We start from the raw sequence: 25,326 nt of genomic DNA, 5'->3' as shown, positions 1-25,326 counted from the left end.
TTTCAACCGGTGAACTCAACATAAGTTCATTGGGTCCACCGTGCCACATCACCTTGAAATAACCCATTCATTTTTTACTCAAACGGATAAGTTACATGTTCATTAGATACGGTCCACCACTAACAAATCATTTATTTATTATTATTCATAAATTAATAATAAAAAAAGATAACTGTATCAAAGTACCGTTCCTTTGGGAGAGAACGGTGATGACAGCTTGACACATCTCCAACAGTAAACTCGCAAAAAATTGAAGGTCACGTAATTACATCTGGCGAACGAACTCATTTTGACTAACGTTGGAGATGTTCTAACTACTACATACACAAATGAATCATTACTCTACAATAATAAATTTTCTGTATATCTTATTTTTTGTTACGACCACAAGTCACATTTATGAAGTATTGTGCGTTTTGAGTCTTGTGCATAAGACCTCACAAATTTATTTTTAATAAAAGGTGGGTTGAAGAATGTGTTGTTATTTATAAAATAATTAGCCTCAATTTCTCTCAATGAGACTATTTTAATGTACCAGAACAATAGCCCCCAGTCGCGGCTAAAAGTTAAAAAGCTTGTTAACCCTCAAGTGTGCCATGGGTTTAATCCCTACCTAGAGAGCAAATGTTTTAGCCTCATGCCACTAAGGTATTGTTCCCTTTAGATCTTATGTGCAAAGTCTCACAACATGAAAGCGTAAGAATCTTTTAATGGATGGAAGGGTGGTCCTATTGTGACATGTTCTTACATCATTATCAATATAGTACTTGTCATTCTTCAAAGTTATGTAGAGTATCATATCAAAATTGGAATATCTTTTTAAGGAACTGTTTGGTTCAACGGGTGAGGAGGAGGATTTTAATGGAGAAAAAGATAAATATTTTTAATGATTTTGTGTTTGGTTCAATGTAGATGGAGAAATTTTAAATTATTTTTATGTTGTTTTTGTTCCTCCCAAATCCCCAAAAAAATAGAGGAAGAGCAAAATAAGCTCTAAGATGGATTTTGACTCCTTCACATCCCCTTTTAAAAATTAAATCAAATATAATCTTAAAATTATTGTCTCTCTTTCTCCTCCTCTTTATCTACCTCCAATAAAAAAGACTTGAAAGCTTTTAATTTGGCATTACTGGGGAAAATAAGTTTTTCGTCTAAGCGTTGTCTAAGGGTTAAAGAATAGTCTTTGGTATAAGGTGCTAAAACATAAATATGGTGTATGGGGTAATCTTAGGATGGGGAGATTGGCTTCTCCTTTGTTAAGGGACGTGGACAAATTAGAAAGGGTGGGACTTCGATCTTCGATGGTGTTCATGCCGACTTGCATTTAAGGTGGAGGAATAGTAAAAGTATTAAATTTTGGTATTGGTAAGTGGGTAATGGTAATTAAAAAAAATATAAAATGTTGTTCAGTGTTTCTTATGTTGTTTAGTGTTTCTTTTGTTGAAGAAGCCATAATGGCCAATATTAAGAATAAGTGAAGGTAAGGTAGATAATTATTTAAATGAGAGAAAGATCACTTAGAGTTACGGATGAGGGAGTTGGAGGGTTTTGTTTTCGTCAAAGGTGGGAGAGATAAGTTTATTTGGACAAGAGATTATTTGGACAAATACAATGTGAGTTCGACTTGTTCAATCTTGAGAAGTCCTATATATAGAGATGCATATCTCATATCATATGGCCACTCATATATTGACAATTCAGGTGATAAAATACATTTTATAGTATCATTGTAGGCCACAAAGAAAAAGGTAAATGTTGTTATCTTGTGATAATTGGAAAGAGAATATGTTGAATATACCTCATATTAATTGTTATTGTTATGAAATAATTAATTAGTATTTACAATAGAGATTTCCTAATTTATATAGGAGCTATCAAACTTAACTTCCTAAGAGAATAATTAGGAAATGGTTAATAGCCTAACTAACTAACTTTGACTAGGTACAAATATAACTAAGATCCCCCCTCAAGCTGGGCCACATATAGTAGTGAGGCATAACTTGGCAATAAGAGTATGAAAAGGTGAAGGATCTAAGGCCTTAGTAAAAATATCCGCCAGCTGAAGATGAGTAGAAATAGGGAGAAGATGAAATAGTCCTTGTTGCAACTTTTCTCTGACGATATGGCAGTCCAAATCAATATGTTTAGTACGCTCATGGAATGAAGAATTAGATGCGATATGCCTTGCAGACTGGCTGTCGCAGTACAGCAGGGCTGGTGCAATAGTTGGCAATTTGAAGTCATTAAGGAGGTAAGTGAGCCATTGTATTTCACACACTGTTGACGCCATGGCTCAATATTCTGCCTCAGAAGAAGATTTAGAAATTGTAGGTTGCTTTTTGGACTTCCATGAAATGAGTGAATCACCCAAAAAAATACAAAACCCGCTCACGGAGCGCCTAGTATCAGGGCAGCTGGCCCAATCACTGTCACAAAAAGCTTTAAGTTGAACAGAGGATGAAGAAGACAACATAATGCCTTGTGCTGGAGATAATTTGAGATAACGAAGAATTTGTATGGCAGCGTCATAATGAAATTTTGTAGGGCTGGACATAAATTGGGAAAGTTGTTGGATTGCATAACTAATATCTGGCCGTGTATTTGTCAAGTAGATCAACTTTCCAATGAGTCTTCTGTAGGATGCTGGATCAGTGAGAGGTTGGCCTAAATCCTTGCTGAATTTAGATGTTTTCTGCATAGGTACAGAGCATGGTTTAGAGGCAAGCATACCAACATCAGATAAAATATCTAAAGTATATTTTCTTTGGGAAATATGTATACCAGATTTGGACCTAGCAATTTCAAGGCCAAGAAAGTATTTCAAGTGGCCCAAATCTTTAATTTTGAAAGTACAATTCAAAAAGGATTTAATTTCAGATATTTCATCGATGTTGTTTCCAGAAATTATGATGTCATCAACATATATTAATAAGGCAGTAAAGGACGAGGAAATGGATTTAATGAATAAAGAGTGATCTGAATTGGATTGAGTGTACCCTTTTGAAATGAGAGCAGAGGAAAGTCTAGCAAACCATTGGCTACTGGACTGTTTTAAACCATAAAGAGATTTGTGAAGTTTGCAAACAATATTTGGATTATGAGCCAGTAACCCAGGGGGCAATTGCATATAGACTTCCTCTTCTAAATTTCCATGTAAAAAAGCATTATGAACATCTAACTGATGCAAATGCCAATTATGAGATGATGCAAGAGCAAGTAAGAGTCTTACAGTAGTGAGCTTGACTACAGGTGAGTAAGTATCAAAATAATCAATGCCTTCAATTTGATTGAAACCTTTGGCAACAAGGCGTGCCTTATAACGTTCTATAGAACCATCAGCGTTATATTTTACCTTATAAACCCATCGACAACCTATGGGCTTCTTACCTTGTGGTAACTCAGTAAGAGTCAAAGTGTTGTTCTGATCAAGTGCTGTTAGTTCAAACTGCATGACCTGAGTCCAATTACTGTCTGTGACAGCCTGTTTAAAGCTGGTAGGTTCACGAAAAGCAGAAATAGATGAACTAAAATGATAGAAAGAAGGTGACAATTTAGAATAAGATAAGACATGAGATAAAGGATACAATGTATCAAACTTATGGTGCCTAGCATGTGCAAAATTACACTCAAAATCGTGTAAGTAAGCAGGGGCCTTCTTAGGCCTGGAAGACCTACGAAGAGTATCTAGATGTACATCAAAATCAAATACAGGAGAAGTATGTAAATTGTTAGAACTAGTATCAAGACTAGATGAAGCAGATGGAGTACTATCATTAGTAGAGTTGTTAACAGAAACAGTATTAGGCAAAGGCATGTCAATCATCAAACAAAATAAAAGAATCATGAGAATCATCACTAATATGTAAGGAAGTAGAATTAGGATTAGCATATGGAAAAACATGTTCATAAAAAACAATATTCCTAGAAACAAAGGTGGCATGAGTATGTAAATCAAACAACAAATAACCTTTAGTTCCTTTTTTAAAACCAAGGAAAATGCACTTGGTGGCCCTTGGATCGAGTTTAGTTCTATGGTGAAGCAAAATGGAAGCATAAGCAAGACAACCAAAAACCTTCAAATCCATAAAGGTAGGGGATTGTTTATATAACATTTCAAAAGGGGTCTTATTATGTAAAACAGGGGTAGTTAACCTATTAATAAGAAAAACATCATGATTAATAGCAAAAGACCAAAAATTCTTGGGTAGTTTAGAGTGGAAAAGAAGTGATCTAGTCACATTAAGAAGATGACGATGTTTCCTTTCAACAATTGAGTTTTGTTGGGGTATCTCAACACAAGAGGTTTGATGCAATATGCCCAAACTAGAATAAAATGGAGGCATATTGAATTCAATCCCATTATCAGTGCGGATTGTCTTCACTTTTGTATTGAATTGTGTTGAAACAAAGGAAACAAAGTTTTGAAGGAGCATACGAGTTTCAGATTTAGCATGCATTAAAAATAACCAAGTAAATCGTGAATAATCATCAACAATAGTTAGAAAATATTGATAACCATCAAAAGAAGGGACACTAATAGGACCCCAAATATCAACATGTATAAGATCAAAAATATGTAAAGAAACACTTTCACTAAGGGGAAAGGGGAGTTTAGACATTTTTCCCAAATGACAAGAGTCACAAATCAGATTTTTATTAACTGAAATGTAAGGAAATTGTTTACACATTTGTTGTAACACAGTTATTGATGGATGACCTAATCTAAAATGCCAAACATCAAATTTATGTGGTAAGGTAGCATTAACAAAGGCAGTACAATGGTCATTAGAAATAGGATCAGATTCAGTAGGCAAAACTATAGCAGAGGCAGGAATATGATCAAGAATATAAAGACTATTACGATGCTCCACATGCCCAATCGTCTTCTGGGTATGCAAATCTTGAATTGTACAAAAGTTCTTAGAAAATAAGAGTTTGCAATTCAAATCATTCGTGAGTTTTGAAATAGATATTAAACTGAAATTGAACTGAGGAATAAACAACATATTTTGCAAGTAAAGATTAGAAGTAAAGTAAACATATCCTGAAAAATGTGCAAGAATAGACGAACCATTTGGAAATATAATAGAAACGGGTTCAATTTGTTTAATTGAAGAAAAACATTTAATAAAGGGACAAGCATGATCGGAGGCCCCCGAATCCATAATCCATAGAGAAAGAGGATTAGAAACGAAACCTGTATTGGAAATACTTGATACTATGTGATTGGATTGATCTGGAACAGAATTCTTGGTTGCAGCATCCGATTTAGAATGATGTAATAGATTAATCAAAATCTGATAATCTTCTTTGCTAAGATGATTGTTGGAATCGGGCTGCTGTGGAGGCTGGGAGAGAGAAGAATTCTTGGAATCATTTGTTGAAGACAAATTTGCAAATTGGCTTTTACGATAACCCAGTGGAAAGCCATGTTTGAAATAACATGTGTCTACGGTATGATTATTTTTATGGCAATGAGTACAAAACATGGAAGGACGAGGCTGGCCACGGCCACGACCACGACCATGATAGGATTGCCGACGACCTTGATTGGAATTGTTGGGAGCATTGATATTAAAAGCAACAGAAGTATCAGGTGGTTTGTGGGTTGAATTGAGAACAAGGTCTTGTTGCACAACAAGAGAATACACTTTGCTAATTGAAGGTAAAAGATCCATAAATAAAATGTGTGTGCGAACGTTATTGTAATTTTCATTCAAACCTTTTAGAAAACAAGAGATATATTCTTGATGCTTGAAATCACGAACTGTTGTGCTAAGCTTGCAAGAACAAGGAATAGGGCATGCACATGATGGTGTTGGGCGAAGATCCTCCAATTCATCTCAAAGAATCTTCAAATCGGTGAAATAGCTAGACAAAGAACGTTCACCTTGCTTGATTGAATGGAGATCACGGAGGAGATCGGAAAATCGAAAAATGATTTCCTTGAGTGAAACGATCACGGAGATCAGCCCATAACTCTGATGCTGAATCAATGCAGATGGTACTTTGCGATATACGGGGAGATAGGGTTTTTGTTATCCAAGAAATGACCATATTGTTGCATCTTTCCCAAACCTCAAAATCTGGATTCGTGGGTAAAGGCTGAAGCAAGGTACCATTGATAAACTGAATTTTGTTCTTGAATGAAAGAGCACGACGCATCAATTTGCTCCATGTGTGATAATTGTTGTCATTTAAAATAACCGAAACCAAAGTTGCGCCGAGGTTCTCGCCGGGATGCAAAAAATAAGGGCTTCTTGGATTTAATAATGAGTCTTTGGATGAAGACAAAGAAGGGGAAATTTCTGAATCAGAGGAAGAAGCCTCATGTTCATCTGCCATTTGAAGATGGTGAAGGAGAAGTATGAGGGAAAGTAAATGTAAAGGTAAAGAGAGGAAGCGCATAAAGAATTTACACTGATACCATGTTATCTTGTGATAATTGGAAAGAGAATATGCTGAATATACCTCATATTAATTGTTATTGTTATGAAAGAATTAATTGGTATTTACAATAAAGATTTCCTAATTTATATAGGAGCTATCAAACTTAACTTCCTAAGAGAATAATTAGGAAATGATTAATAACCTAACTGACTAACTTTGACTAGGTACAAATATAACTAAGAAATGTGATTAAACTTTCAAGCAATGTGAAATTTGTTGGTATATTGAAACAACAATAGTCTCGTCTCTCAATTAAGACTAAGGTGTTAAATGGTCTATCAATGCCTGAGTGTAACTTATACCCTCGTTTCTCACATACAACACTACTAATCCGATATAGGCTTAATATAGCTGTTAAGTAATGACAATGTGGTGGTAGTAGATAACTTTCCTTTATAAAGGGGGTGTGATACCTACCACAAATGAAAATAATAATAATAATAATAATAATAATAATAATAATAATAATAATAATAATAATAATAATAGAAAGAATAAATTTAATTTAAATTTGTATTTAATTCTTGCAAATATATTGCTTTGGTTTTATCCCTGTATTTTTTGTTTTGTTTTGTTTTTAGTATCGTCAAATATTTTTCTTTTTTTTTTGGTCATTGATATTTTATTTTTAGCCTCTGTAAAGTTTATTTATATTTGAATTGGTCTCTATAATATGCGAAATAGTCGATTTCAGTTCCTCCAAATAAAGAATAAAATGAATATTTATTGGGATTAACAGTAAAAAATTTATATTTGCAATAACTAAAAACAAAATACCAAGGATTAAAAGTAAAAAATGTATAATTACTGAAACAAAAACAAAAAAATTATTTTTCAAGAGATTAAAACTATTTCAAAATTTAAAATAATTAAATATGAAATAATGTCATGACGCTGAATGGTTGGATGTTAGCTTCTCTAGCCAACAAAATTATAAGTAACGAGAGTCTTCACCCTTTTTTGTGTGTGAAGTAAAATACAAAATTAGTTATTGGAAGATACTCTCGTTCACCCTTTTTCTTTAGAGTAAATCACAAAATTAGTCATTACCTTTGTCTTTGTAGGACACTCTCAAACATGTCCATGATTCTATTAATATTTCAAAATAGTTCTCTGTTGTTAATCTTCAATTTAGCTCTTCCATTTACTTGGATTCTAACAAAGTCTTTGTATTATAAAAAACTAAGACTGAAAATTGGGCAAAGTATATCAACAAATAATTTATCATTACTTGTTGGAGCTCATTATCATTTTTGTTTAAATAAATAAATTGATATCCAATTCATAAATATTTCTTAAAAATTGAATATATTCTAAATTTATAACCACAACAATTTGGTGATGAAAATGGTCGGCGAAAATGGTCAACGAATTTGACCACTTACTCTCAATTTAATCCTTACATGTACATGAATTCTAACAAATTGCTCCTTATTAGAATGAACACAAGACTATAATCTGGCCACAAACAAAATTGTATAACTTGTTTGTGTGGAAAATAAGGAGCAAACCTCAAGAAAAGATAAAAAAAAACTACACATCTATAAGAAAAAAAAATACTTCTCAAATATGCTAACAAATCATTAGATGAGAATGCATGTAAATATAAAACTGTTACTATTCTTAGAAAGAGACAACTAAAACTTAGTAAAGAATCTACAACTTAAGTTGATTTCTTATGTACATACTTCATATTATAGAAGGAAAATTCACGATGACACTCCATAAATCTGATGAACCAAAGGGTAACTATGATTACCGACACTGCATCTATTAAAAAAAATTAATTGTTGTGTAATATCCTCACAACTTACAACTCAAATACAACATAAAAATCAACAAAATAAAAACCATCAAAGTGAGAAAAATCTTAGTATTCAAAGATCAACTAACAACTCCTTTAAATTTTAGTATAATCTTTGTAATCCATTTTTCTTCTTTTCTAGTTGCATTAGATGCACTCGTAGTAGGTTTACTAACTTTAGTTTTAAGAGGAAACACTACATCCACTCACAACAAATTCATTTTTTTTTTTTTTCTTAATAGGAATGAATTTGTGTTTGAGAAATTTAGGGTTCATTTTTGTTTTTAAAAGTAAAAAGATTTAGGATTCAAAAAGATTAAAATATTAATAATTTAAAGAATGAATTTGAGAGCATCTTAGAGAAAAATCAACAAAGTGAATTACTCTTTTTCTACGTGTCTTGCTCTTTAATGATTATACATTGAAAATATAAAATAATTTAAAATTTAACACCGTTAAAAATAAAAAACTCATTATAAAAAATAAAGTTAATAATATTTATCGATCCATAATTAAATGAGTGGTTACATCCTTCATATTTTTTATATCTTTCTTCTGAAAAACAGAAAAGATGCGAACTCCATACGGTGGGATGGTGTGTTTGTCAACACGAGTCCATCCAAGAAAATCAAATAAAAGTTGAATAAACGTGGCGCGCATTCCCATAACAACTCTATACACTTCACTCTCCTACGCGCTCTTCCTACACACTCCATCTTTTCATCTTTCCTCTCACAAACAAACACAAGCTTTCAACTATTCCAGATTCCGTGCGCAATGGCCACGCCCACACCGGAAGCCGTCGCAACCTTCATGCGAATCACCGGAGCACCGGAGTTCGTTGCTCTCCAGAAATTAGAGGTCATCTCATTTCTCATCTTTCATCTCTCACACACAACGCCCACCAATTTCACGATCTTTAGATCAAAACTGTCGCTACCTTACTTTTTCTAGTCGCATTTTTACAAGCCAAAAGATGGAACTAACGCTACTGTTCTGTTATATGCTAATTTATTGATTTTTTTTTTATTTGACAAAAATGATATGCGCTGCTACTTTCAAATCAATTTAATTGACCAATAGTTGTATGACGAGACTTTAATGAATCTATTTGTTTGTTCCGAGTATATAATTAACGTCACAAAACTTTTACGTTTTGCATTTTTTATCTCTTTTGATTTATTATGATTTTTAATTATGTAAATAATTTATATAATTCTTGAGAACTAAATTGTATAGAAAAATGTACCAGTGTTATTGATTTAGTCATTCTTTAAGATGAATAAATAATGACGGGATGAGTCAGTGGAAAACTAACTCAACTATTGGGTAAAATTTTGGTATATATATATAATATCTATGTTAATTTAACTTGTCTAAACTTCAGCTTTAATAGCCACATTGTATGTTTTTTGAATAAAATTTAAATCTAGAAAAGAATTGTGTGGTTAAAGAAAAATTCATACAGATAAAAAGTCCTATCAAAATTGTTGGTTGTTTTTGGAGTTTAGTTTAATTAACGTTAAAGATTTATATTTAAATTTGAATTAGATTGTGTTTTAAGGATAAATTTGTAAAGAAAAATGTCCGACTAAAATAGTTCATTTTATAGTTGCTTTATATTATGGTAGATTACTAATTTATTACTATAACTACATTTGTTTATTCCTATATGTTATTTTGTTTGTTTCTTTTAAAAGTTGATTTTGAAGAAACAAGAATTAAAAAGAGAGAACTAATTAACAATTTATATTTTTTTTAAAACTTTTGACTGCAGGAATATGGCGGCAATCTCAACGAAGCCGTGAATGCACATTTTATCGAAGGACACATGCACATGTATGGCAATGCAGTTCACAAAAACATTTTATTTTATTTCCTTTCATATCATCTCATATTTTATTAACTACTATGAAGTACACACATGTCAACACCAATAATAATTTGAGGAAATGAAAGTAATTACACGTAACCTGTAACCACATATGTCCACCAACACATGTCTGACGTTGACTCATGTTAGGCTCAAACACACCTTCAATCTGAAGTTTAGTCATAATTTATTAATGCCTTTATTAGAACTTGGAATCTTACTAGACATAAGAGGTTGAATTGTTTTTTTTTCCTCTTTTTTTTTCTCGTGACTAAATTATCTAGTCAGGACCAAAATCTTGCTGCTGCTGCAACCCCACAATATAGTTACTCCGAAGCAAATAATCAAAACAACCAAAACCGCGGTGGGTCGCGTGGAATTTGGCCTTTGTTCAATGCTGCTAGAAGGTTTAGACTTTCACTACTACTTGACTCAAATTATAGGAGAGAACTTAGAGATCTATGTAATGGGTTGGGTTCTACTACGTTTTCAAGTAGTGCACCACCACGTAGTTCCCCTCAAGGAGAGGCGGTGGAAGTTCCTACAGGTACCAATAGTGCACTTGTGTCACCTTATCAATCGGGATTGAGCTATGCAGGTGCAGATATTAATGGAAATTTATCATCTCACGGTCGAGGATATTATGGGGCAGATGATTATCAGAATAACTACCCTTTAGCTCAGTCAAATGCTTCACGTGTTCATGATCAAGATGCAGAGGAGGCAATGATTCAAGCTGCTATAGAAGCCTCAAAGAAGGAGAGCAGAGAAGGTTCTTCACGGAATGCTCCAAATGTATACTCATAGCATAAAGCTTAACCATATTGTTTTTGCTTCTATTTCTTTATGCTTACTAAAGTTTTCTCCTCTAAAATGTTATTTCAGCATTCATCTGATGAAGGGCTTCCTCAGAGTCATTTTAACCGAGAAGATGATGATGATTTAGCTCGTGTCATTTCATTGTCATTACAGGTTTTGGAATTTTCTTTTTATTCCAATTACTCAATTATCACTGTCCCAATGTTTCTGATTCTTTGTTCGAATTGTGGGAATTAAGACTGCAGAGCAAGAGGAGGCAATACGCGAGCGTCAAGTGAAAGAGGAAAAGGAAGTTCGTGATTTGTTAGCCGAGGGAGAGAAAACCAACTCTAGCAGAAGCAGATTAGAGGTCAGTATTTCATAAACTTGATGCAACTTTTCATCTACACACGCATGGGTGTTAAAGCATGGGCATCGTGTTAGAACCATAAAATATGTTTATAAGAGAAATGGGCCTCGAGACATAGGCCTTCAAAGCCAGGAGAATGAGAAGGAGGGAAATGAAGGCAAGGAGTGGGTAGGCATAACAGAAAGGACAGCTGGCAGTAGGGGATTGGAGAAGAAAAATGTGACAATCATTGCAGTAGTAGATGAATTGGGGGGAATTATGAGAGTGTAGTGAGAAACATTGGGACTGAGCATTGAGAGTGATTCTCATCATCTCAGTAGTGGGGTATACTCTTAGGAGAGTATCATTTCCTTTTATATTTTCTCTACTGCTTCAAGAAGGCTAGTTGTTTCATTCAATGTTATTACATTACTGTTCCATACAGTTGCAGTGGATCCTTCCTCCGAGTTTAATTTAATACCTTCATATCCTATTCAGTGAATTAGAGTTCTATCCTATTGCAATGCATGTATTGGATGATTCTATATTGAGGATTCATGCTGCCATGGTCATTCAATAGTTCACAAAACTTGATTTTTTTTTTGGTACAGTCAATTCCGTATTCACCCACATATTTCTAGTGTTGCTTAAAATCCCGTGGAGCTATATATTCTGGTTGCAAACTTTATTTTCCTACTTCTACCCATGCCATTCCTAACCCATGTTCACTAAACTACATAGCAAATTCTATTGAGCCATTTCAGGTTATGGACTGTCTTAGTTAGCCGAAACTAATTTTGTAAATTTGAAATAACTAAAATTTCTGATATATCAATCAAAATTCAAATGTATTAACTTAAGTTGGCACATGTTACCTGCAAATCATGCATTGCATTGCAAATATGTAATATTTCTGCTCTAATATTTGCATGTCTTGTGCTTGAATTAGAGTTTGTTAATAATAATTTGCCTTTAAAAGTAAAGCACTTCATTAAGCTGTTTAATGGGAGAAATTGTGTATTTAGACTATCCAATCTAAATAAATAAAATCAATATGCATTGCCTTCTTTTGATAAATATATTTTTTCTAAGCAAAATTAGAAACATCATCCAATCGAAATGTAGCTCCAGATGTTGCACAACCAGTCATTGGTAATCCGTTGAACCACAGTGCTGGTGGTCATCATCAAGTACATGAAAACATGATTATGCCTGACAAAGCGCCATTGGAAACCCAAAGATATGTAATGCATTGCGAACCTTCATATCTAATACTGATGGTTATGCTGATGATTTGTATGTAGTGGGGTGGTATTTCTTATGATGAGCTCAATGAAGCATTGCTGATTGAAACTGCACTTTTTGGTGAAACTCCCAATCAAAGTGCTCACAAATTTTCATCTTTGCCTGACCTGGAACGTCATTCAGATAAAAATGCGGATCCCAAGATGCAGTGTTCATCCAGTTCAGCATCTCAATTATTAGCTGAGACTCGGTTGCTAAGACAACAACAGGTTTAGATTCTTTCTTGTAATGGTCGTATGATCGATGTCCTTGAAAGGATAGCAACACGTCAACATTTTTTATGCAGGATGCTGACTATATAGCATCACTACTAGTTGATAAACAAAAAGAATTGAATTCTCTCAACAAAGCTGAAACCCATTCCTCAAAGGAAGAAGAATCACACAGACAGATGCTTGAAAGAACGGTAATATAGTTGATGTTTTTAACTTAATTTTTCCTGCAGTTAGTTGAGCTATGATTTTGTTTGTTTGTTGATCCTTGGGTCATCCATGTATGATCAAGTATAGAAGTTAAAATCATGTGACCTATGTGTAACTTTTAATCTTCACTCCGTTGCAAAATAAAAATGACTTTTAATTTCAGCATCCATGCAAGATGAATGGTTAAATTAGCAACTCTCACCTTTTCCAGTTGCTGGATGAGAGAGAACGAAGGCATGAAATGCTGAAAGCTTTAACAGAATTATTCAAATTCGTTCTTTCCATGTAACACCTCTGGGATAGGACCTGCATGTCTGACTTCTTTGTGGCAATTAATGAATGTTCATATTGAAGTGTTGGTGTAGAGCATATTGTTTTATATTGATTGTTTATTCCATCTGTGTTTTGCATGAGTGGATTTTTTAAATGAAGCACAGACATCTCCAAAAATGGTCTTTGCCTTTTGAACATGCTTCTTTCACTTGGTAGTCATGTTACCAACTCTCGTGTTATACAAGAATGTGACAATTCAAATTTTAATGTGAGGCTATAAAATATGTGTTAAGACAGAATTTGCCTGAGTCATGTCCTTTGTATGGTACATTATTCTTATGGCTTTTTTGTATTGCTTCGACAAGAGAATTTCATTTCCATTGGTTTTAGAACAGTACTGAATTGTGTTTACCTCTTTGCAGGAATTGGAGAAAATACTTGATACAAAAAATATTATGCTTTCAAATGAACCACCGTTAGGTGATGAAAAAGCAATTACTATTGTTGTTCGAATGCCAGACGGTGGTCGTTGTGAACGTCGCTTCCTCAAAACTGACAAGCTTCAGGTAAAGATAGTGTTAGAATTGAAGGTTATAAAGTTGACAAGATCTCCTCCAAGGGTTTCTTCTTTCACTACTTAACACTTGATAGGTTCTGTCAAAATATAATTCCCCTACCCTTACTTCCCCATATTTATTTGTCTAACTAATCCAGTATCTCCACTGACTAATTGGTTGTCTTAACTAACGATGTTGTCTTCCTTGTATTCTTCCAAGCAATTATACGTCTGTGCTCCTACCAACCCCTTTAAAGTTCAACCTTGTCCTTAAGGTTGAAAACCAGAAACTAGATAAGCCACTAGTGCTTTCTTCAGCTGGGACCGTAATACATGAAGCTGTAATAGGACGGAAATTGAAAACAAATATTCTCTATCTCTCCCTTAATTTATGATAGCATATGTATGAAGTTCTGAAGTAGGCAACTTTGTCTATTTTACACTACTGTGGAAGTTCAGATACTTGTTATTGCTAACACTTTGATATTTTGCTGCCTTGTTTCTAGCTTCTTTTTGATTTCATAGACATTTATGGAGCAGTGAAGCCTGGCACCTATCGAGTTGTGAGTGTTTCTTATCATATTCAATTGATTTATGGACCAAACATTTATGTTATTTTACTGTGACATGGTTTCTGACAATTTTGTTGCTAAAGGTGTTGTTCAGTGGTGGCATAATCTGTTGTCCAGTGGTCAATTTTCATACATAATTGAGTTTAATAGTCATACACTGACAATGCAAAACAGTTTTACATTGTCATCCAATGAGAAACCACCATTTTTTCATGTCACACCTGCAATTTCAAAATATCCTTAGTGATTTTGTGGAATACAAGATTCTCATTGGATGTCCGTGTAAAACTGGTTTAGACTGAAAATATATCTCGTATTTTCTCAAATTAATTAGATTATGCTTGTATTACCATTTTTAAGGATGTCACAATTTGTAGAAAACTAGATGCTGAACCATGCAATGCGCGGATGAAATTTAGTTGCACCAGTGAGATATAATATAATAACGAGTTAAAAAAGTGTATGAAAAGTATGGAAAATCTAAGTTGGCAGATTATAATATATTGAATCACATGTAATAGAAGATTGATAAGCAATATTTGGAAGTTATACCTTTAAATTTGGTTCAAATAATACTTTGTACCTTAAAGAAGATCTCTACCAATGGTAACTTGAACAATATTGTCCTGTCATTGATAAATTCATAGATGTCACTTATCTATGAATCATATTGATATACAGAGACTTCTATCATGGTTTTTTGTTTTTTGAAAAGCCTTTCATGTTGTTAATATCTTGTTAGCTTTGGTGATTGAGATGCATATTTGATCAACTATCACTGCTTGGATATTTGAACAGGTAAAGTCATACCCGCGGCGAGCATACAGTATTAATGATAGCTCGGCTACTCTGACTGAAGTAGGCCTTAGCAACAAGAATGAGGCTTTATTTCTGGAGTTGATTTAGTTTACCTATTTTCCATTAAGTATCCTGGTCCTTCATTAGAGCCCACAAAATTATCAGGGTGCTTACTTGACTTTTCTAGGGATAAACATAAACATTGTCTTTGAGATGGATGATATTTGTTGAGCACAACTGAGAACTATTGTTATCCTTTTGTCTGTACAGATCTCTTGCGAGTTATTACATCAGGGTATGAAAGAATTGGCTGTTGGTTAAAAATGCTTGACCATTCTTATTTTCTAATTTCTTTGTGCACCATTCATCACAAAAATCGACTGAATTGCCAAATCAAAAGGTGGAGCAGCCATGAACTGACTCAATTGCTGAGCTGAATAAAAAAACTGTTGACAGCCAGAAAACCAAGAATTGAAAATGGCTAATGCTTATTTTCATTGATATATCATGATGCAAAGGTAAGAATGTGAAACCTCCAGGCCCAAGAAGCATTTAAGAGCACCCATTTTTGATAAGGCTTAGCTAAACGCACATCTTGACGAGGTTAGCTAAATCATACAATATTTGGTGTTAAAAATCAGTGGAAAATCCAGGGGATGACAGCTTGTGTATACAGATGAGGTTTTACTGAAATTCAGGTACAGACAACACATAGTACAGTGAAAGAGTTTCTGAAAATATGACCGTACCAGAAAACTGAGCTAAAGGCACACAACCATTAGAGAGATGCAAACTTTCAGAAGTGTTTATACTGAGATAACTTGGAGAGATATTACATACGTACAGTTAATATTTGGTGTTGATTAATTCATGTTCAATTAATTTACAAACTTTCCTTTAATATTAAACCAAAATTTTAAAGCCTCAAAATGTTAATAAGCCGTGAAAATTTAACTTATAAGTTATAAGCACCAACTACAAAAATTGGGGTTTGTTGCAAGAATTGAATTCCTATGAAAATTTGGACAAAAATATAAACAAATTAGCACTTGCTGTGTTAGTTTTGTTCTGTTTGTGGAGCTGTCCAGTATTGCTTGACTGCTACTAGTATCTTTTCTCTTTGATAAGGTCCATATTCATGGTCTGTAATTCTGGCATCCCACTGCATTTCATCTGCAATGCTCTTCACCTTTGTCAACACATCCACATCATCGCGCAAAATTATGCTACCTTGTGGCCGCAAAATCCGATCCATCTCTAGAAGAATGTTCTCCATACTACATCTGTGACACATTAATTTGATAAATTACAAAGCTTTAACAATCTTGATTAATGTTATACTATAATATTGAATTAAGATGGATGCAAATTTTTAAAGTTGACTGCTGAAACTGGAGAAGCTGTTCGTGGAATTTTTTAGCTAACCAAAATGACATTACCTCAAAGTTTTGCGATTTGTTAGGAAATTGGTCTTTTTTGTTTGGTACTATTCTAAAAAATTAAGGGTGTATTTGAGTAAAAATCTTAATTAAGTATTTATCATATAAATATTGTATATTTTTGTACAAGTTATTTCTAAGAGAATGAGGTTAAATTGTTGCGATGTAAATTCTGAATTGTTTTAATAAGTTATTTTGAAGAACTTGTTATAGTAAACAAAAAAGGGCTTATAAGCTCTATAAAACACGTATACAAATCCTTACATTATTAGATAAGTACAAATAAACTCTTTAAAACGTTAAATGAAAAGTAATATTTTGTATCATATTTTTTCCGTCGAATTGAAATATAAATAAAAATATTAGTTAAAAAATTAATATATATAAACTAAATTTATAATCAGATATATTAATTTTTTAATTATTAATTTTGTTTATGTTTTCTTTCAGATGGAGTATTGATTAGTACTAGAAAACTTAGTTCTAAAGATTTGATCATTACATCTAATTGATTACTATCATTTACCTGTTCTGGTAGAGGCTAAAAACTGAATCACCATGTAAAAAGTCATAAGTTCGTGGGTAAGTGGACATAGCTTCACACCTGAGAGAAGACAAAAATAGTAAGCAATGATTTTTAACACATGCTTAGACTAGACAAATGTTTGGCTTAAATTTTACTTTTCATGATACAATATTGGATAATAGTAACCGTGAAACAGTATCAAAGAACAGAAATAATGATAGAAACTTTTTATCTATCAGATAATATGACATTAATTGAACCATTCTTTTTTATAAAGCTGCTATTAGTGGTAGGTCCATGACTATATAACAAGTTTTAAATAATCAACTTGTGTTGTACTTATAAACTATTTAGAATAATAAAAAGCTACTTTTATGTTTTAACTCATCTATCAATATTGCTTGTTATTCAATAAATCACTCAACTTTATCCAGCAAAATTGTTGAGACATCTGATATGAAATATTGTCTGAAAATATGTTTATAATTGAAAGATGTCTCTCACTTTATAAGTTAATTTTATAGAATTTAGTTATTTAAGATGGTATCAAAGTCTATTTAAAATCTATTGCGCGGTCTGCTATCAGACCACTTATGTTATGGAATAAATATCCAATCTTAAATGTGAGGAGGTGTGGTGAAGAGCCACACATTAGATGAGTTATGACTTGAAAATCTGTTTATAAGTGAAAAATATCTCTTACTTTATAAGTTGAATTTTTTTTTTGAAATAACTAATGTTAGTATTATGTTGGGAGTGAGGATTAAACCCTCAACCTCTTTATCACTCCGCTCTTCAAGTACAAATCGTTTTCGTAGTGTTAGATAATATTATTATATATTAGTAGTAAGGGTATTTTAGACAATTCTAGACAATTCTATTTTCTTATATATATACTCAATGTAACCCTATTAACTTCAGTTTTGGTTTATTATATGATATGAAACCCTAGAGTGGTTGTTTTCTCTTCTTCCTCTTTCTTCCTCTTTTCATTGTTAACATGGTATCTAGAGCCTATTTCGATCCTCATTGAACGATCCCGCCTCTATTCCGCTGTCGAGTTCCCAACAATTAGGGAATATAATTATAGTTTATCTTTTCTAACATTCCAATATTCAGTGAGATTTTCCGTGTCCCAATTCTGCTTTACCCTTTCTTTGTAGCTTTTCGTTTATTTTTAGTAGATCAATAAAAAAAAAAAAAATTATTAGGGTTCTATAAACCTTTCCACAAGCCATTAGGGTTTGACGCTCTAACCAACCGAGCTAAAAAGAACAATGGGTGGTAAAGTTTACTTTGAGAATCATTATTATTTGCATGGTTATTGGGGGATTTTGATTGATCGTTATGAAGAGATGATTGAGAATTATCATCCTGGGATCTACCGTAGAGAAGAGAGAGACTATTTTGATAGAAAAGGCAACCACCAAAAGAGAAAAGAGAAGAGTAACCTTGTTCCCGATTTTGTTAAATCAGTCTCACAAAAACATAGATTGCGCATTCGTTAACCGTTGGATTTGGCTGATTTTTGGACAGAAGGTTCACAACATTCAGGTCTTCGTCTTCAACGGTCGGATCGGTAAAAAGACGTCTGTAGGGGGAGAAATCATGCTCGCACAGCACCAGGTTATCCCTAATTTATTTTGTCTCAGTGATTGTGTTTGTCTCATTATTTGTATGGATTTGAGAGAAGGTTTGGAGGTTCATTGTGTTGTTTTGAAAAATGGGTTTTGTGTTAATTTGTATGTTGGGACTTCTTTGGTTGAAATGTTTGTGAGAAGTTTGGTTTCTTGGACTGCTGTTATTGTTGGGTTTGCTAGGTGTGGGGATATGAGTGAGGCCAGGAAGCTTTTTGATGTTATGCCTGATAGAGATATTGCTGCTTCTAATGTTATGATTGATGGGTATGTGAAAATGGGGTGTATGGATTTGGCGAGGGATTTGTTTGATAAGATGAAGGATAAGAATGTTATTTCTTGGACTAGTATGATTCATGGTTATTGTGAAGATGATGATATTGTGGCGGCTAAGTTTATGTTTGATTGTATGCATGTCAATAATGTGCTTAGTTGGAATGCGATGATTAAGGGATATTGTGAGAATAGACGACCGCACGATGCGTTGAAGTTGTTTTGGGAAATGAGGGGACATTTGGATGTGGAAATGAATAAAGTGACGGTTGTGAGTGTTCTTCCTGCTGTTGCTGATTTGAGTTCTTTGGATTTGGGTGTTTGGATTCATGGGTTTGTGCAAAGGAACCGACTTGATGAAGATGTTCATGTGTATGCTTTGGTTGATATGTATGCAAAATATGGGGAAATTGGAAAAGCTAAATTGCTTTTTGAGGAGATGAATGAAAAAGATACATCGTCGTGGAATGCTTTGATAAATGGTTATTGTGTCAATGGTTGTGCGAAGGAAGCGTTAGAAGTATTCGCAGTAATGTTACGGGAAGGATTTGAACCGAATGAGATAACAATGACTAGTGTGTTATCTGCTTGCAACCATTGTGGTTTGGTAGAGGAAGGAAGAAGATGCTTCAAAGAAATGGAGAGATTTGGAATTGTGCCTCAGATTGAGCATTATGGTTGTATGATTGACCTTCTAGGAAGGGTTGGATACTTGGATGAGGCTGAAAATTTGATCTTCTGTGTTGTCGCTCTGTCTGTTGCTTCTTCTGTTTGATTGCTAATCTCTCTAGTGATTTGCTTTGTTGCTTCTCTCTTTGTTTAGTTTGGTTTGATATGATTTAGTTTTGTTTGGTTCTATTTGGTTTGGTTTTTTTGGATTTGGTTTCGTGGTGCCACTTCTTTGGTGGTTCCTATCTGTTGATTTTGATATGGTTGTTGCTCATTGGTTTGTTTGGATTTGGTTTCGTGGTGCTACTTCTTTGGTGGTTCCTATCTGTTGATTTTGATATGGTTGTTGCTCCTTGGTTTGTTTGGATTTGGTTTCGTGGTGCTACTTCTTTGGTTGTTTCTATCTGTTGATTTTGGTATAGTTGTTGCTCCTTTTTTTGATCGCTCCTTTTTCGGTTTGATTTTTCTTTGTTGGCTTGGTTCTTCTCTTTGATTGTTGCTTCTTCTTTGGTGACATCCCTCTTGTTCCCCCCCGGTTGTCCAACCACCTCCTGCGATTGTTGATCCTCCTCGTTACCCCTCTCGTCATCATCTTCAGCATAGAATCATTACTCTACCGTTTGTCTCTTCTTCTTTACAGATTGCTGATTTGTTCACAAAGATGCATTCCATTAAACGTTTTTCGTTTTTTTTTAGTTGACAAACTCTCGATGCTCCATGTTAATGCATCGTGAGTTTGAGGGGAGATGTTAGATAATATTATTATATATTAGTAGTAAGGGTATTTTAGACAATTCTAGACAATTCTATTTTCTTATATATATACTCAATGTAACCCTATTAACTTCAGTTTTGGTTTATTATATGATATGAAACCCTAGAGTGGTTGTTTTCTCTTCTTCCTCTTTCTTCCTCTTTTCATTGTTAACACGTAGGATTGAGTCCGATCTAACTCAAATTCAAAGAGAAATAGAAGAAAAGCATACCAATTTTGATAGGTTCCAATCAATCCACGTTCATATATGACACCAAGGGTGTTGATTTCAGCCTCAACTGGGACAACATTCATGACCCACACAGGATCATCAATTAGTGCAGCTGCAAAGCCACCCAAGTAAGAATTCATATCAAGCAGATTTCTATATCTTCCACTCTCTGCTAGCTGATGATCCAGGGTCTTGTAGTGTGCCACTCTCTTTTTCCATAACTCAGTATTTTCTATGAACATCTCTGCAGTTATTCCTTTCAAACTTTCACTACTAATCCTTGGAGGAATTGAAGTTAGTCTCTTTGGCCACTTTGACAATTCCCCACCAGCAACTTCTTTGATGTTGTTTACCTCTGGAAGTGGTGTCAAGCATGTATCTAGTTTAGTGTACCTGCATTAAAAAAACTTGATGTAATAAACAATTTTATTCAAAATGTGTATGAGTTTAATGTAAAAACTCCAAGTACATGTTCCGTTTCACTTTTGGAGGAGTTAAAACCAACTCTAAAGGTGAAAAATTGATTTTGACATGTTCAAGTGATATTTTGCCTCCATAATTGATTTTAACTTGAAGTCAGGATTTGTAGCTTTTGACTCCAAATGTGATTTTAACCCTATCTTTATTGTTCATCTCACTTTAATTTGAATATATCCAAATATAAATCCATTTGCATTCAACTAACTTTTAACTAAAATCAATTTTTCAGAATCAATTTATTCAAAGTCAATTTTAATCACTATAGAACTAAACACGCTAAATTCTAGTTTCAAATTAGAATCAATTCTTAAGGAAACATTATTTTTAATCGACGATGTCAAAGTCATTTTTACCTCTATGGAATCAATTTTACCTCATACAAAATGTTAAAACTGAAACTGATTGTCATGCCATTGATTTCACTAACTGAATATTAAAACAGAAAAACAAATGTGTTGTTACCAAGCCATGTCTGGATCCTGTGCCTCATCACAGAAGGGTCTACTCTTGAACATCTTTATTTTGATTTTGCAATGAGCATGATTGGTTGGCTTCTGCCATATTGCAAGATCATCTTTTTGTATCAATTTTTTCCAGCATAGACTTTTTGCTACATTCTCAATTCCTTCCTGTTCATCATTAAGACTCTCTTTAGTCCTTTCCCATCCTTTCCAATGTTTCTGCCAGTTTATTGGTGGTCCTGACAGAATCCAATATCCTCCAGGACGTAGTACTCTATCAACTTCAGTCAAGTATAGTCCATCTGCCAATCATCATTGCAAAGACACAAATTAGATGCTTAAAATTTTGAGTATGGTTAACCAGTAGAATTTAATTACTATCTCCGTTCTTATATATAAGAGAAAATTGAGTTAATACAAATGAATATATTTATTCTAAAATTTGAACTAAATACATCAACTTTTATAAACTTATTTTTTTTTATATAAGTCTCGAGATAGAACTATGCAAATAGATCTAGCAATACATTTTCAAACATTTTCTTTCCAACACTCTTAGAAATGTTTGGTTGAGTGGCAGACAACATGAAATTCAACTAATAATAAAGCTGAATATTATTGAAAAAGTGTGTCACTAATCCTCTTTATGTAATGTGTTTTTACCGTTTTAATTATAAAATAGTAGAATATGATTGAATGTGTTCGTGCAAAACTTGTTTGTTAATATAAAATAGTTATGGGTGGATGTACCATAGTTGGCCCATGGAATGAGGCACCTTGAGCAATGAGCCATATCAAAGGCTCTTGAGGGGTAAGGTAGCCTTATTGATGCAATAATTCCAATCAATGCAGGAACACCTCGTTCAAGAGCAAATTGAACCTGAGCTTCATGTGTATCTCTTGGTGCAAATGACACTGTTAATATGTTACGTGACAAAAGATAACCTCCCCAACTTGCAACCTGAAAAGTGCCATACAAGTAATAAATAAATTTGTCATAATACAAAATAAATGAGCCTCTATTTTAGTAATATTTTAATATTATTTTGTTAATTGGACAAGCACATGCTACGTACTAATTCTCGTGCCCTGGTGTTGTTCCCGTGATGTTAATAAGTAAATACATTTCTTTTTAATACAAGATGTTACTAGATGTAATAAAGAGCACATGGATTCTATCCAAATAAAATAAAATAAAGAGCACATAGATTCATTGAAAATATTTGACATCTCAAAAAGAAATATGCAATAGAAAATGTCCAATTTCAAATGATTTTAATAATGCATTGTTTATATTATTTTATTATTATTATTATTATTATTATTATTATTATTATTATTATTATTATTATGCTTTAAACTTATTCTACAACAACAAAAAATTTACAAACTAACAAAGTACATACCATTGCTGCTGGAAAATTAATCAAAAACAAGTTTGGTAGTATAATAATGCAAGTCTACCTAATTCAGTCATTGAGTTTTATAAAAGGAAAAGATATAATCAATCATTGAGGCAAAAAGGTTCATGCTTACAAATTATACTATATTATTTTATTTTTATAAAAGATAATTAAATTAACAAAATTTGATATATTTAATTAATATATATCAATTATTATTAATTTGAATATTTTTAATAAAAAATAATATTACGCAAGAAAATAATAAATTGTTGAATTTGAACTGAGGGTGAGTGAGTCTTATATGATCATAGAAATTAAATAATATTAAAAAAAAAAAGTTTATTTTTGTTGATATTAAAATACTATGCACAAAACTAACTTTATGTGGTCACAATACTAATTAGACATACTCTTTACTCTTTAGATACTGCACACAAATTTTAAAAAAGAAAAAAAAAATTACTATATAATATAATATGTATTTTGTATGCGTGTCAAATAATTTTATTTGAAACTGGGATCACCTTAAGCTTTTTTCAAAAAAACCGACCTTCAACATCCGCTATAAAAAAACACAAAATTATTATAATTTGTATTAATTTCCAACAATCATTATTTGTTTTTATTGCGTCAATTTGAAGAATCCGAAAATTTACCCAATGGAAAAACTGCAAGACATTGGCCGTTAGAAACAACTAAACAGGGAAATCGCAAATGCAAGACAAAAAACCGGTTTGAGATAAAACTAAACCGGAAAAAAGGTTCAATAATAATAAACATACGTACCCCACAACCAGTGTCGACAGCGGTTCTGATAGACCCATCCTTGAGATTAATCAACTTTCCAATATCATCAATGTACGCACTTGCGCCACGTCGAAACGTGGTCCCACCACCCGGGAACTTAAACCGGTTCCCTTCTAACCGGATCCAGTTCTGTTTTTTCTTTTCTACACTTAATTCTTTATGCGGCACGTTCGCATACCACGTCGAGTCACGACTCTCTGGCCACCGTAACGGTAACCGGTATCCTAACGGCGCCGGAATTCTACACCGGAGAATCTCCTTCGGCGCCGGACAGTGTCTCTCTCGATACACCTGTCTGTTTCTTGAGAACTTCGACGACCTCGTAGAATCCTCGCAGGGAGTGTACTCATACAGGGAAGGATCGCAGGGTGGGAAGTGAGGTCCACGCGCCTCCGTCGGAGGTGATTCATGGAGGTAGTGACCGGCGGCGAAGTCGATCTTGTCGGATGAAGATTCGGCTGTGGTGGTGTTGTTGCGGTGAAAGCATAGGGTGGTGGCTCCGGCGACGGAGGCGGTGGAATATCCGGTGGCGGAGATGACTGTGGTGGAAGGGTAATGGTGCCATAGACCAAGAAGATAAAAGAAGGTGCAAAGAAAAGTTGCGAAAATGAGAAAGTAAAGATTGGTCAACAATATGTTTGACTTTTTGGATTTAAAATTGTGAAGTAAAGTTGCAAAGTTAATATTCATATTCATGTTAACCATTGTTCTTTGTTGTTCTTTTCTTCACATAGAGTGATAGAGTGTTGAAGTTGAAGAAGACTTTGAAGATTGAGTGTCAGTAGTGGTTGGAGTTCGAATAAATAGACAGCTGCAAAAAGCAATTATCTTCTCCTCCCTACCTCATGTACTCTTTTTATCATCTTGCTTTGTCTTTAACTAAATTATTCTAAAATAGGGTGACCCTCTTTTTAAGTTTTAGCACATGACTTTAATAAGGACATATAACTTTATGTCAAATTCTATGGTGACCATTTATTATCCACCTTAGTGAGTGTTATTTGAAAACTGTTTAAAATTTCAACTAAAATCGATGTTGTTTTAGGAAAATAGAAGTTTATGATTTTTTATTTATTTTTGGAATTGAAAAAGTGACATAAATGATTTATTCCATAAAAAATATAAAGAACAAAGAATATGTATCATTTAAAATTAAACTTGTTGAGTTGACATAAATCTGAGGCCATTGTTTCAACTATATAGATGAAAGTGCCACGAACTTCTATTTTCTATTTTAGAGGAGCATTTTCATTATATGTTATATTTGTTACTTGATATGACTAATGGACTCTAAAAGGGGTTGAATAGCCTCATCCTTTTTCAGGGTAACATGTTTTTAACACTTATAGTATTACAATGAAATAACACAAATGAATAATGGTAAAATTTATACAAGAAATAGTATAAAATTGAATGACTTGAAAATATTTTTTATTAAATCA

At 33.4% G+C, this 25,326-nt stretch overlaps 2 protein-coding genes across 3 annotated transcripts; one reads left to right on the top strand and one right to left on the bottom strand.

Moving 5' to 3' along the window:
* The first annotated feature begins 8,793 nt into the window (after window positions 1-8,793).
* LOC101507241 (plant UBX domain-containing protein 8) lies at window positions 8,794-15,524 on the top strand. Of its 2 annotated transcripts, none has more exons than XM_073363335.1 (10): window positions 8,794-9,115; window positions 10,032-10,093; window positions 10,454-10,922; window positions 11,013-11,099; window positions 11,185-11,295; window positions 12,579-12,788; window positions 12,866-12,985; window positions 13,697-13,840; window positions 14,337-14,393; window positions 15,201-15,524. In XM_073363335.1, the coding sequence occupies exons 1-10, from the start codon at window positions 9,032-9,034 to the stop codon at window positions 15,306-15,308; spliced, it is 1,452 nt and encodes a 483-aa protein (XP_073219436.1). In that variant the 5' UTR covers window positions 8,794-9,031; the 3' UTR covers window positions 15,309-15,524. The 2 variants fall into 2 exon arrangements, with proteins under 2 accessions (XP_073219436.1, XP_004510860.1); XM_004510803.4 differs by having other exon boundaries at window positions 8,795-9,115; window positions 10,412-10,922.
* A 606-nt stretch (window positions 15,525-16,130) lies between these two features.
* LOC101506914 (probable methyltransferase PMT15) lies at window positions 16,131-24,784 on the bottom strand. The gene is made up of 6 exons (XM_004510802.4): window positions 23,864-24,784; window positions 22,422-22,632; window positions 21,673-21,973; window positions 20,731-21,123; window positions 17,166-17,243; window positions 16,131-16,483 (listed from the first exon to the last, which is right to left on the bottom strand). Exons 1-6 carry the CDS (start codon window positions 24,587-24,589, stop codon window positions 16,258-16,260), a joined length of 1,935 nt encoding a protein of 644 aa, XP_004510859.1. The 5' UTR covers window positions 24,590-24,784; the 3' UTR covers window positions 16,131-16,257.
* Between the last annotated feature and the right edge of the window lie 542 nt (window positions 24,785-25,326).

This window comes from Cicer arietinum, chromosome 7, assembly GCF_000331145.2.
Source record: "Cicer arietinum cultivar CDC Frontier isolate Library 1 chromosome 7, Cicar.CDCFrontier_v2.0, whole genome shotgun sequence".
Classification (NCBI taxonomy): domain Eukaryota; kingdom Viridiplantae; phylum Streptophyta; class Magnoliopsida; order Fabales; family Fabaceae; genus Cicer; species Cicer arietinum.
Note: the sequence above shows the minus strand (reverse complement) of the source record. Positions and strands in the feature narration are given on the sequence as shown.

Coding starts and splice junctions, on each gene's coding strand:
- LOC101507241 (XM_004510803.4), top strand. CDS start 9,032: ATGGCCACGCCCACACCGGAAGCCGTCGCAACCTTCATGCGAATCACC. Junction 11,100..11,184: donor TCATTTCATTGTCATTACAG/GTTTTGGAATTT, acceptor GTGGGAATTAAG/ACTGCAGAGCAAGAGGAGGC. Junction 14,394..15,200: donor AGCCTGGCACCTATCGAGTT/GTGAGTGTTTCT, acceptor ATATTTGAACAG/GTAAAGTCATACCCGCGGCG.
- LOC101506914 (XM_004510802.4), bottom strand. CDS start 24,589: ATGGTTAACATGAATATGAATATTAACTTTGCAACTTTACTTCACAAT. Junction 21,124..21,672: donor CAGGATCCAGACATGGCTTG/GTAACAACACAT, acceptor TTTTTAATGCAG/GTACACTAAACTAGATACAT. Junction 16,484..17,165: donor TTTAGCCTCTACCAGAACAG/GTAAATGATAGT, acceptor AATGTGTCACAG/ATGTAGTATGGAGAACATTC.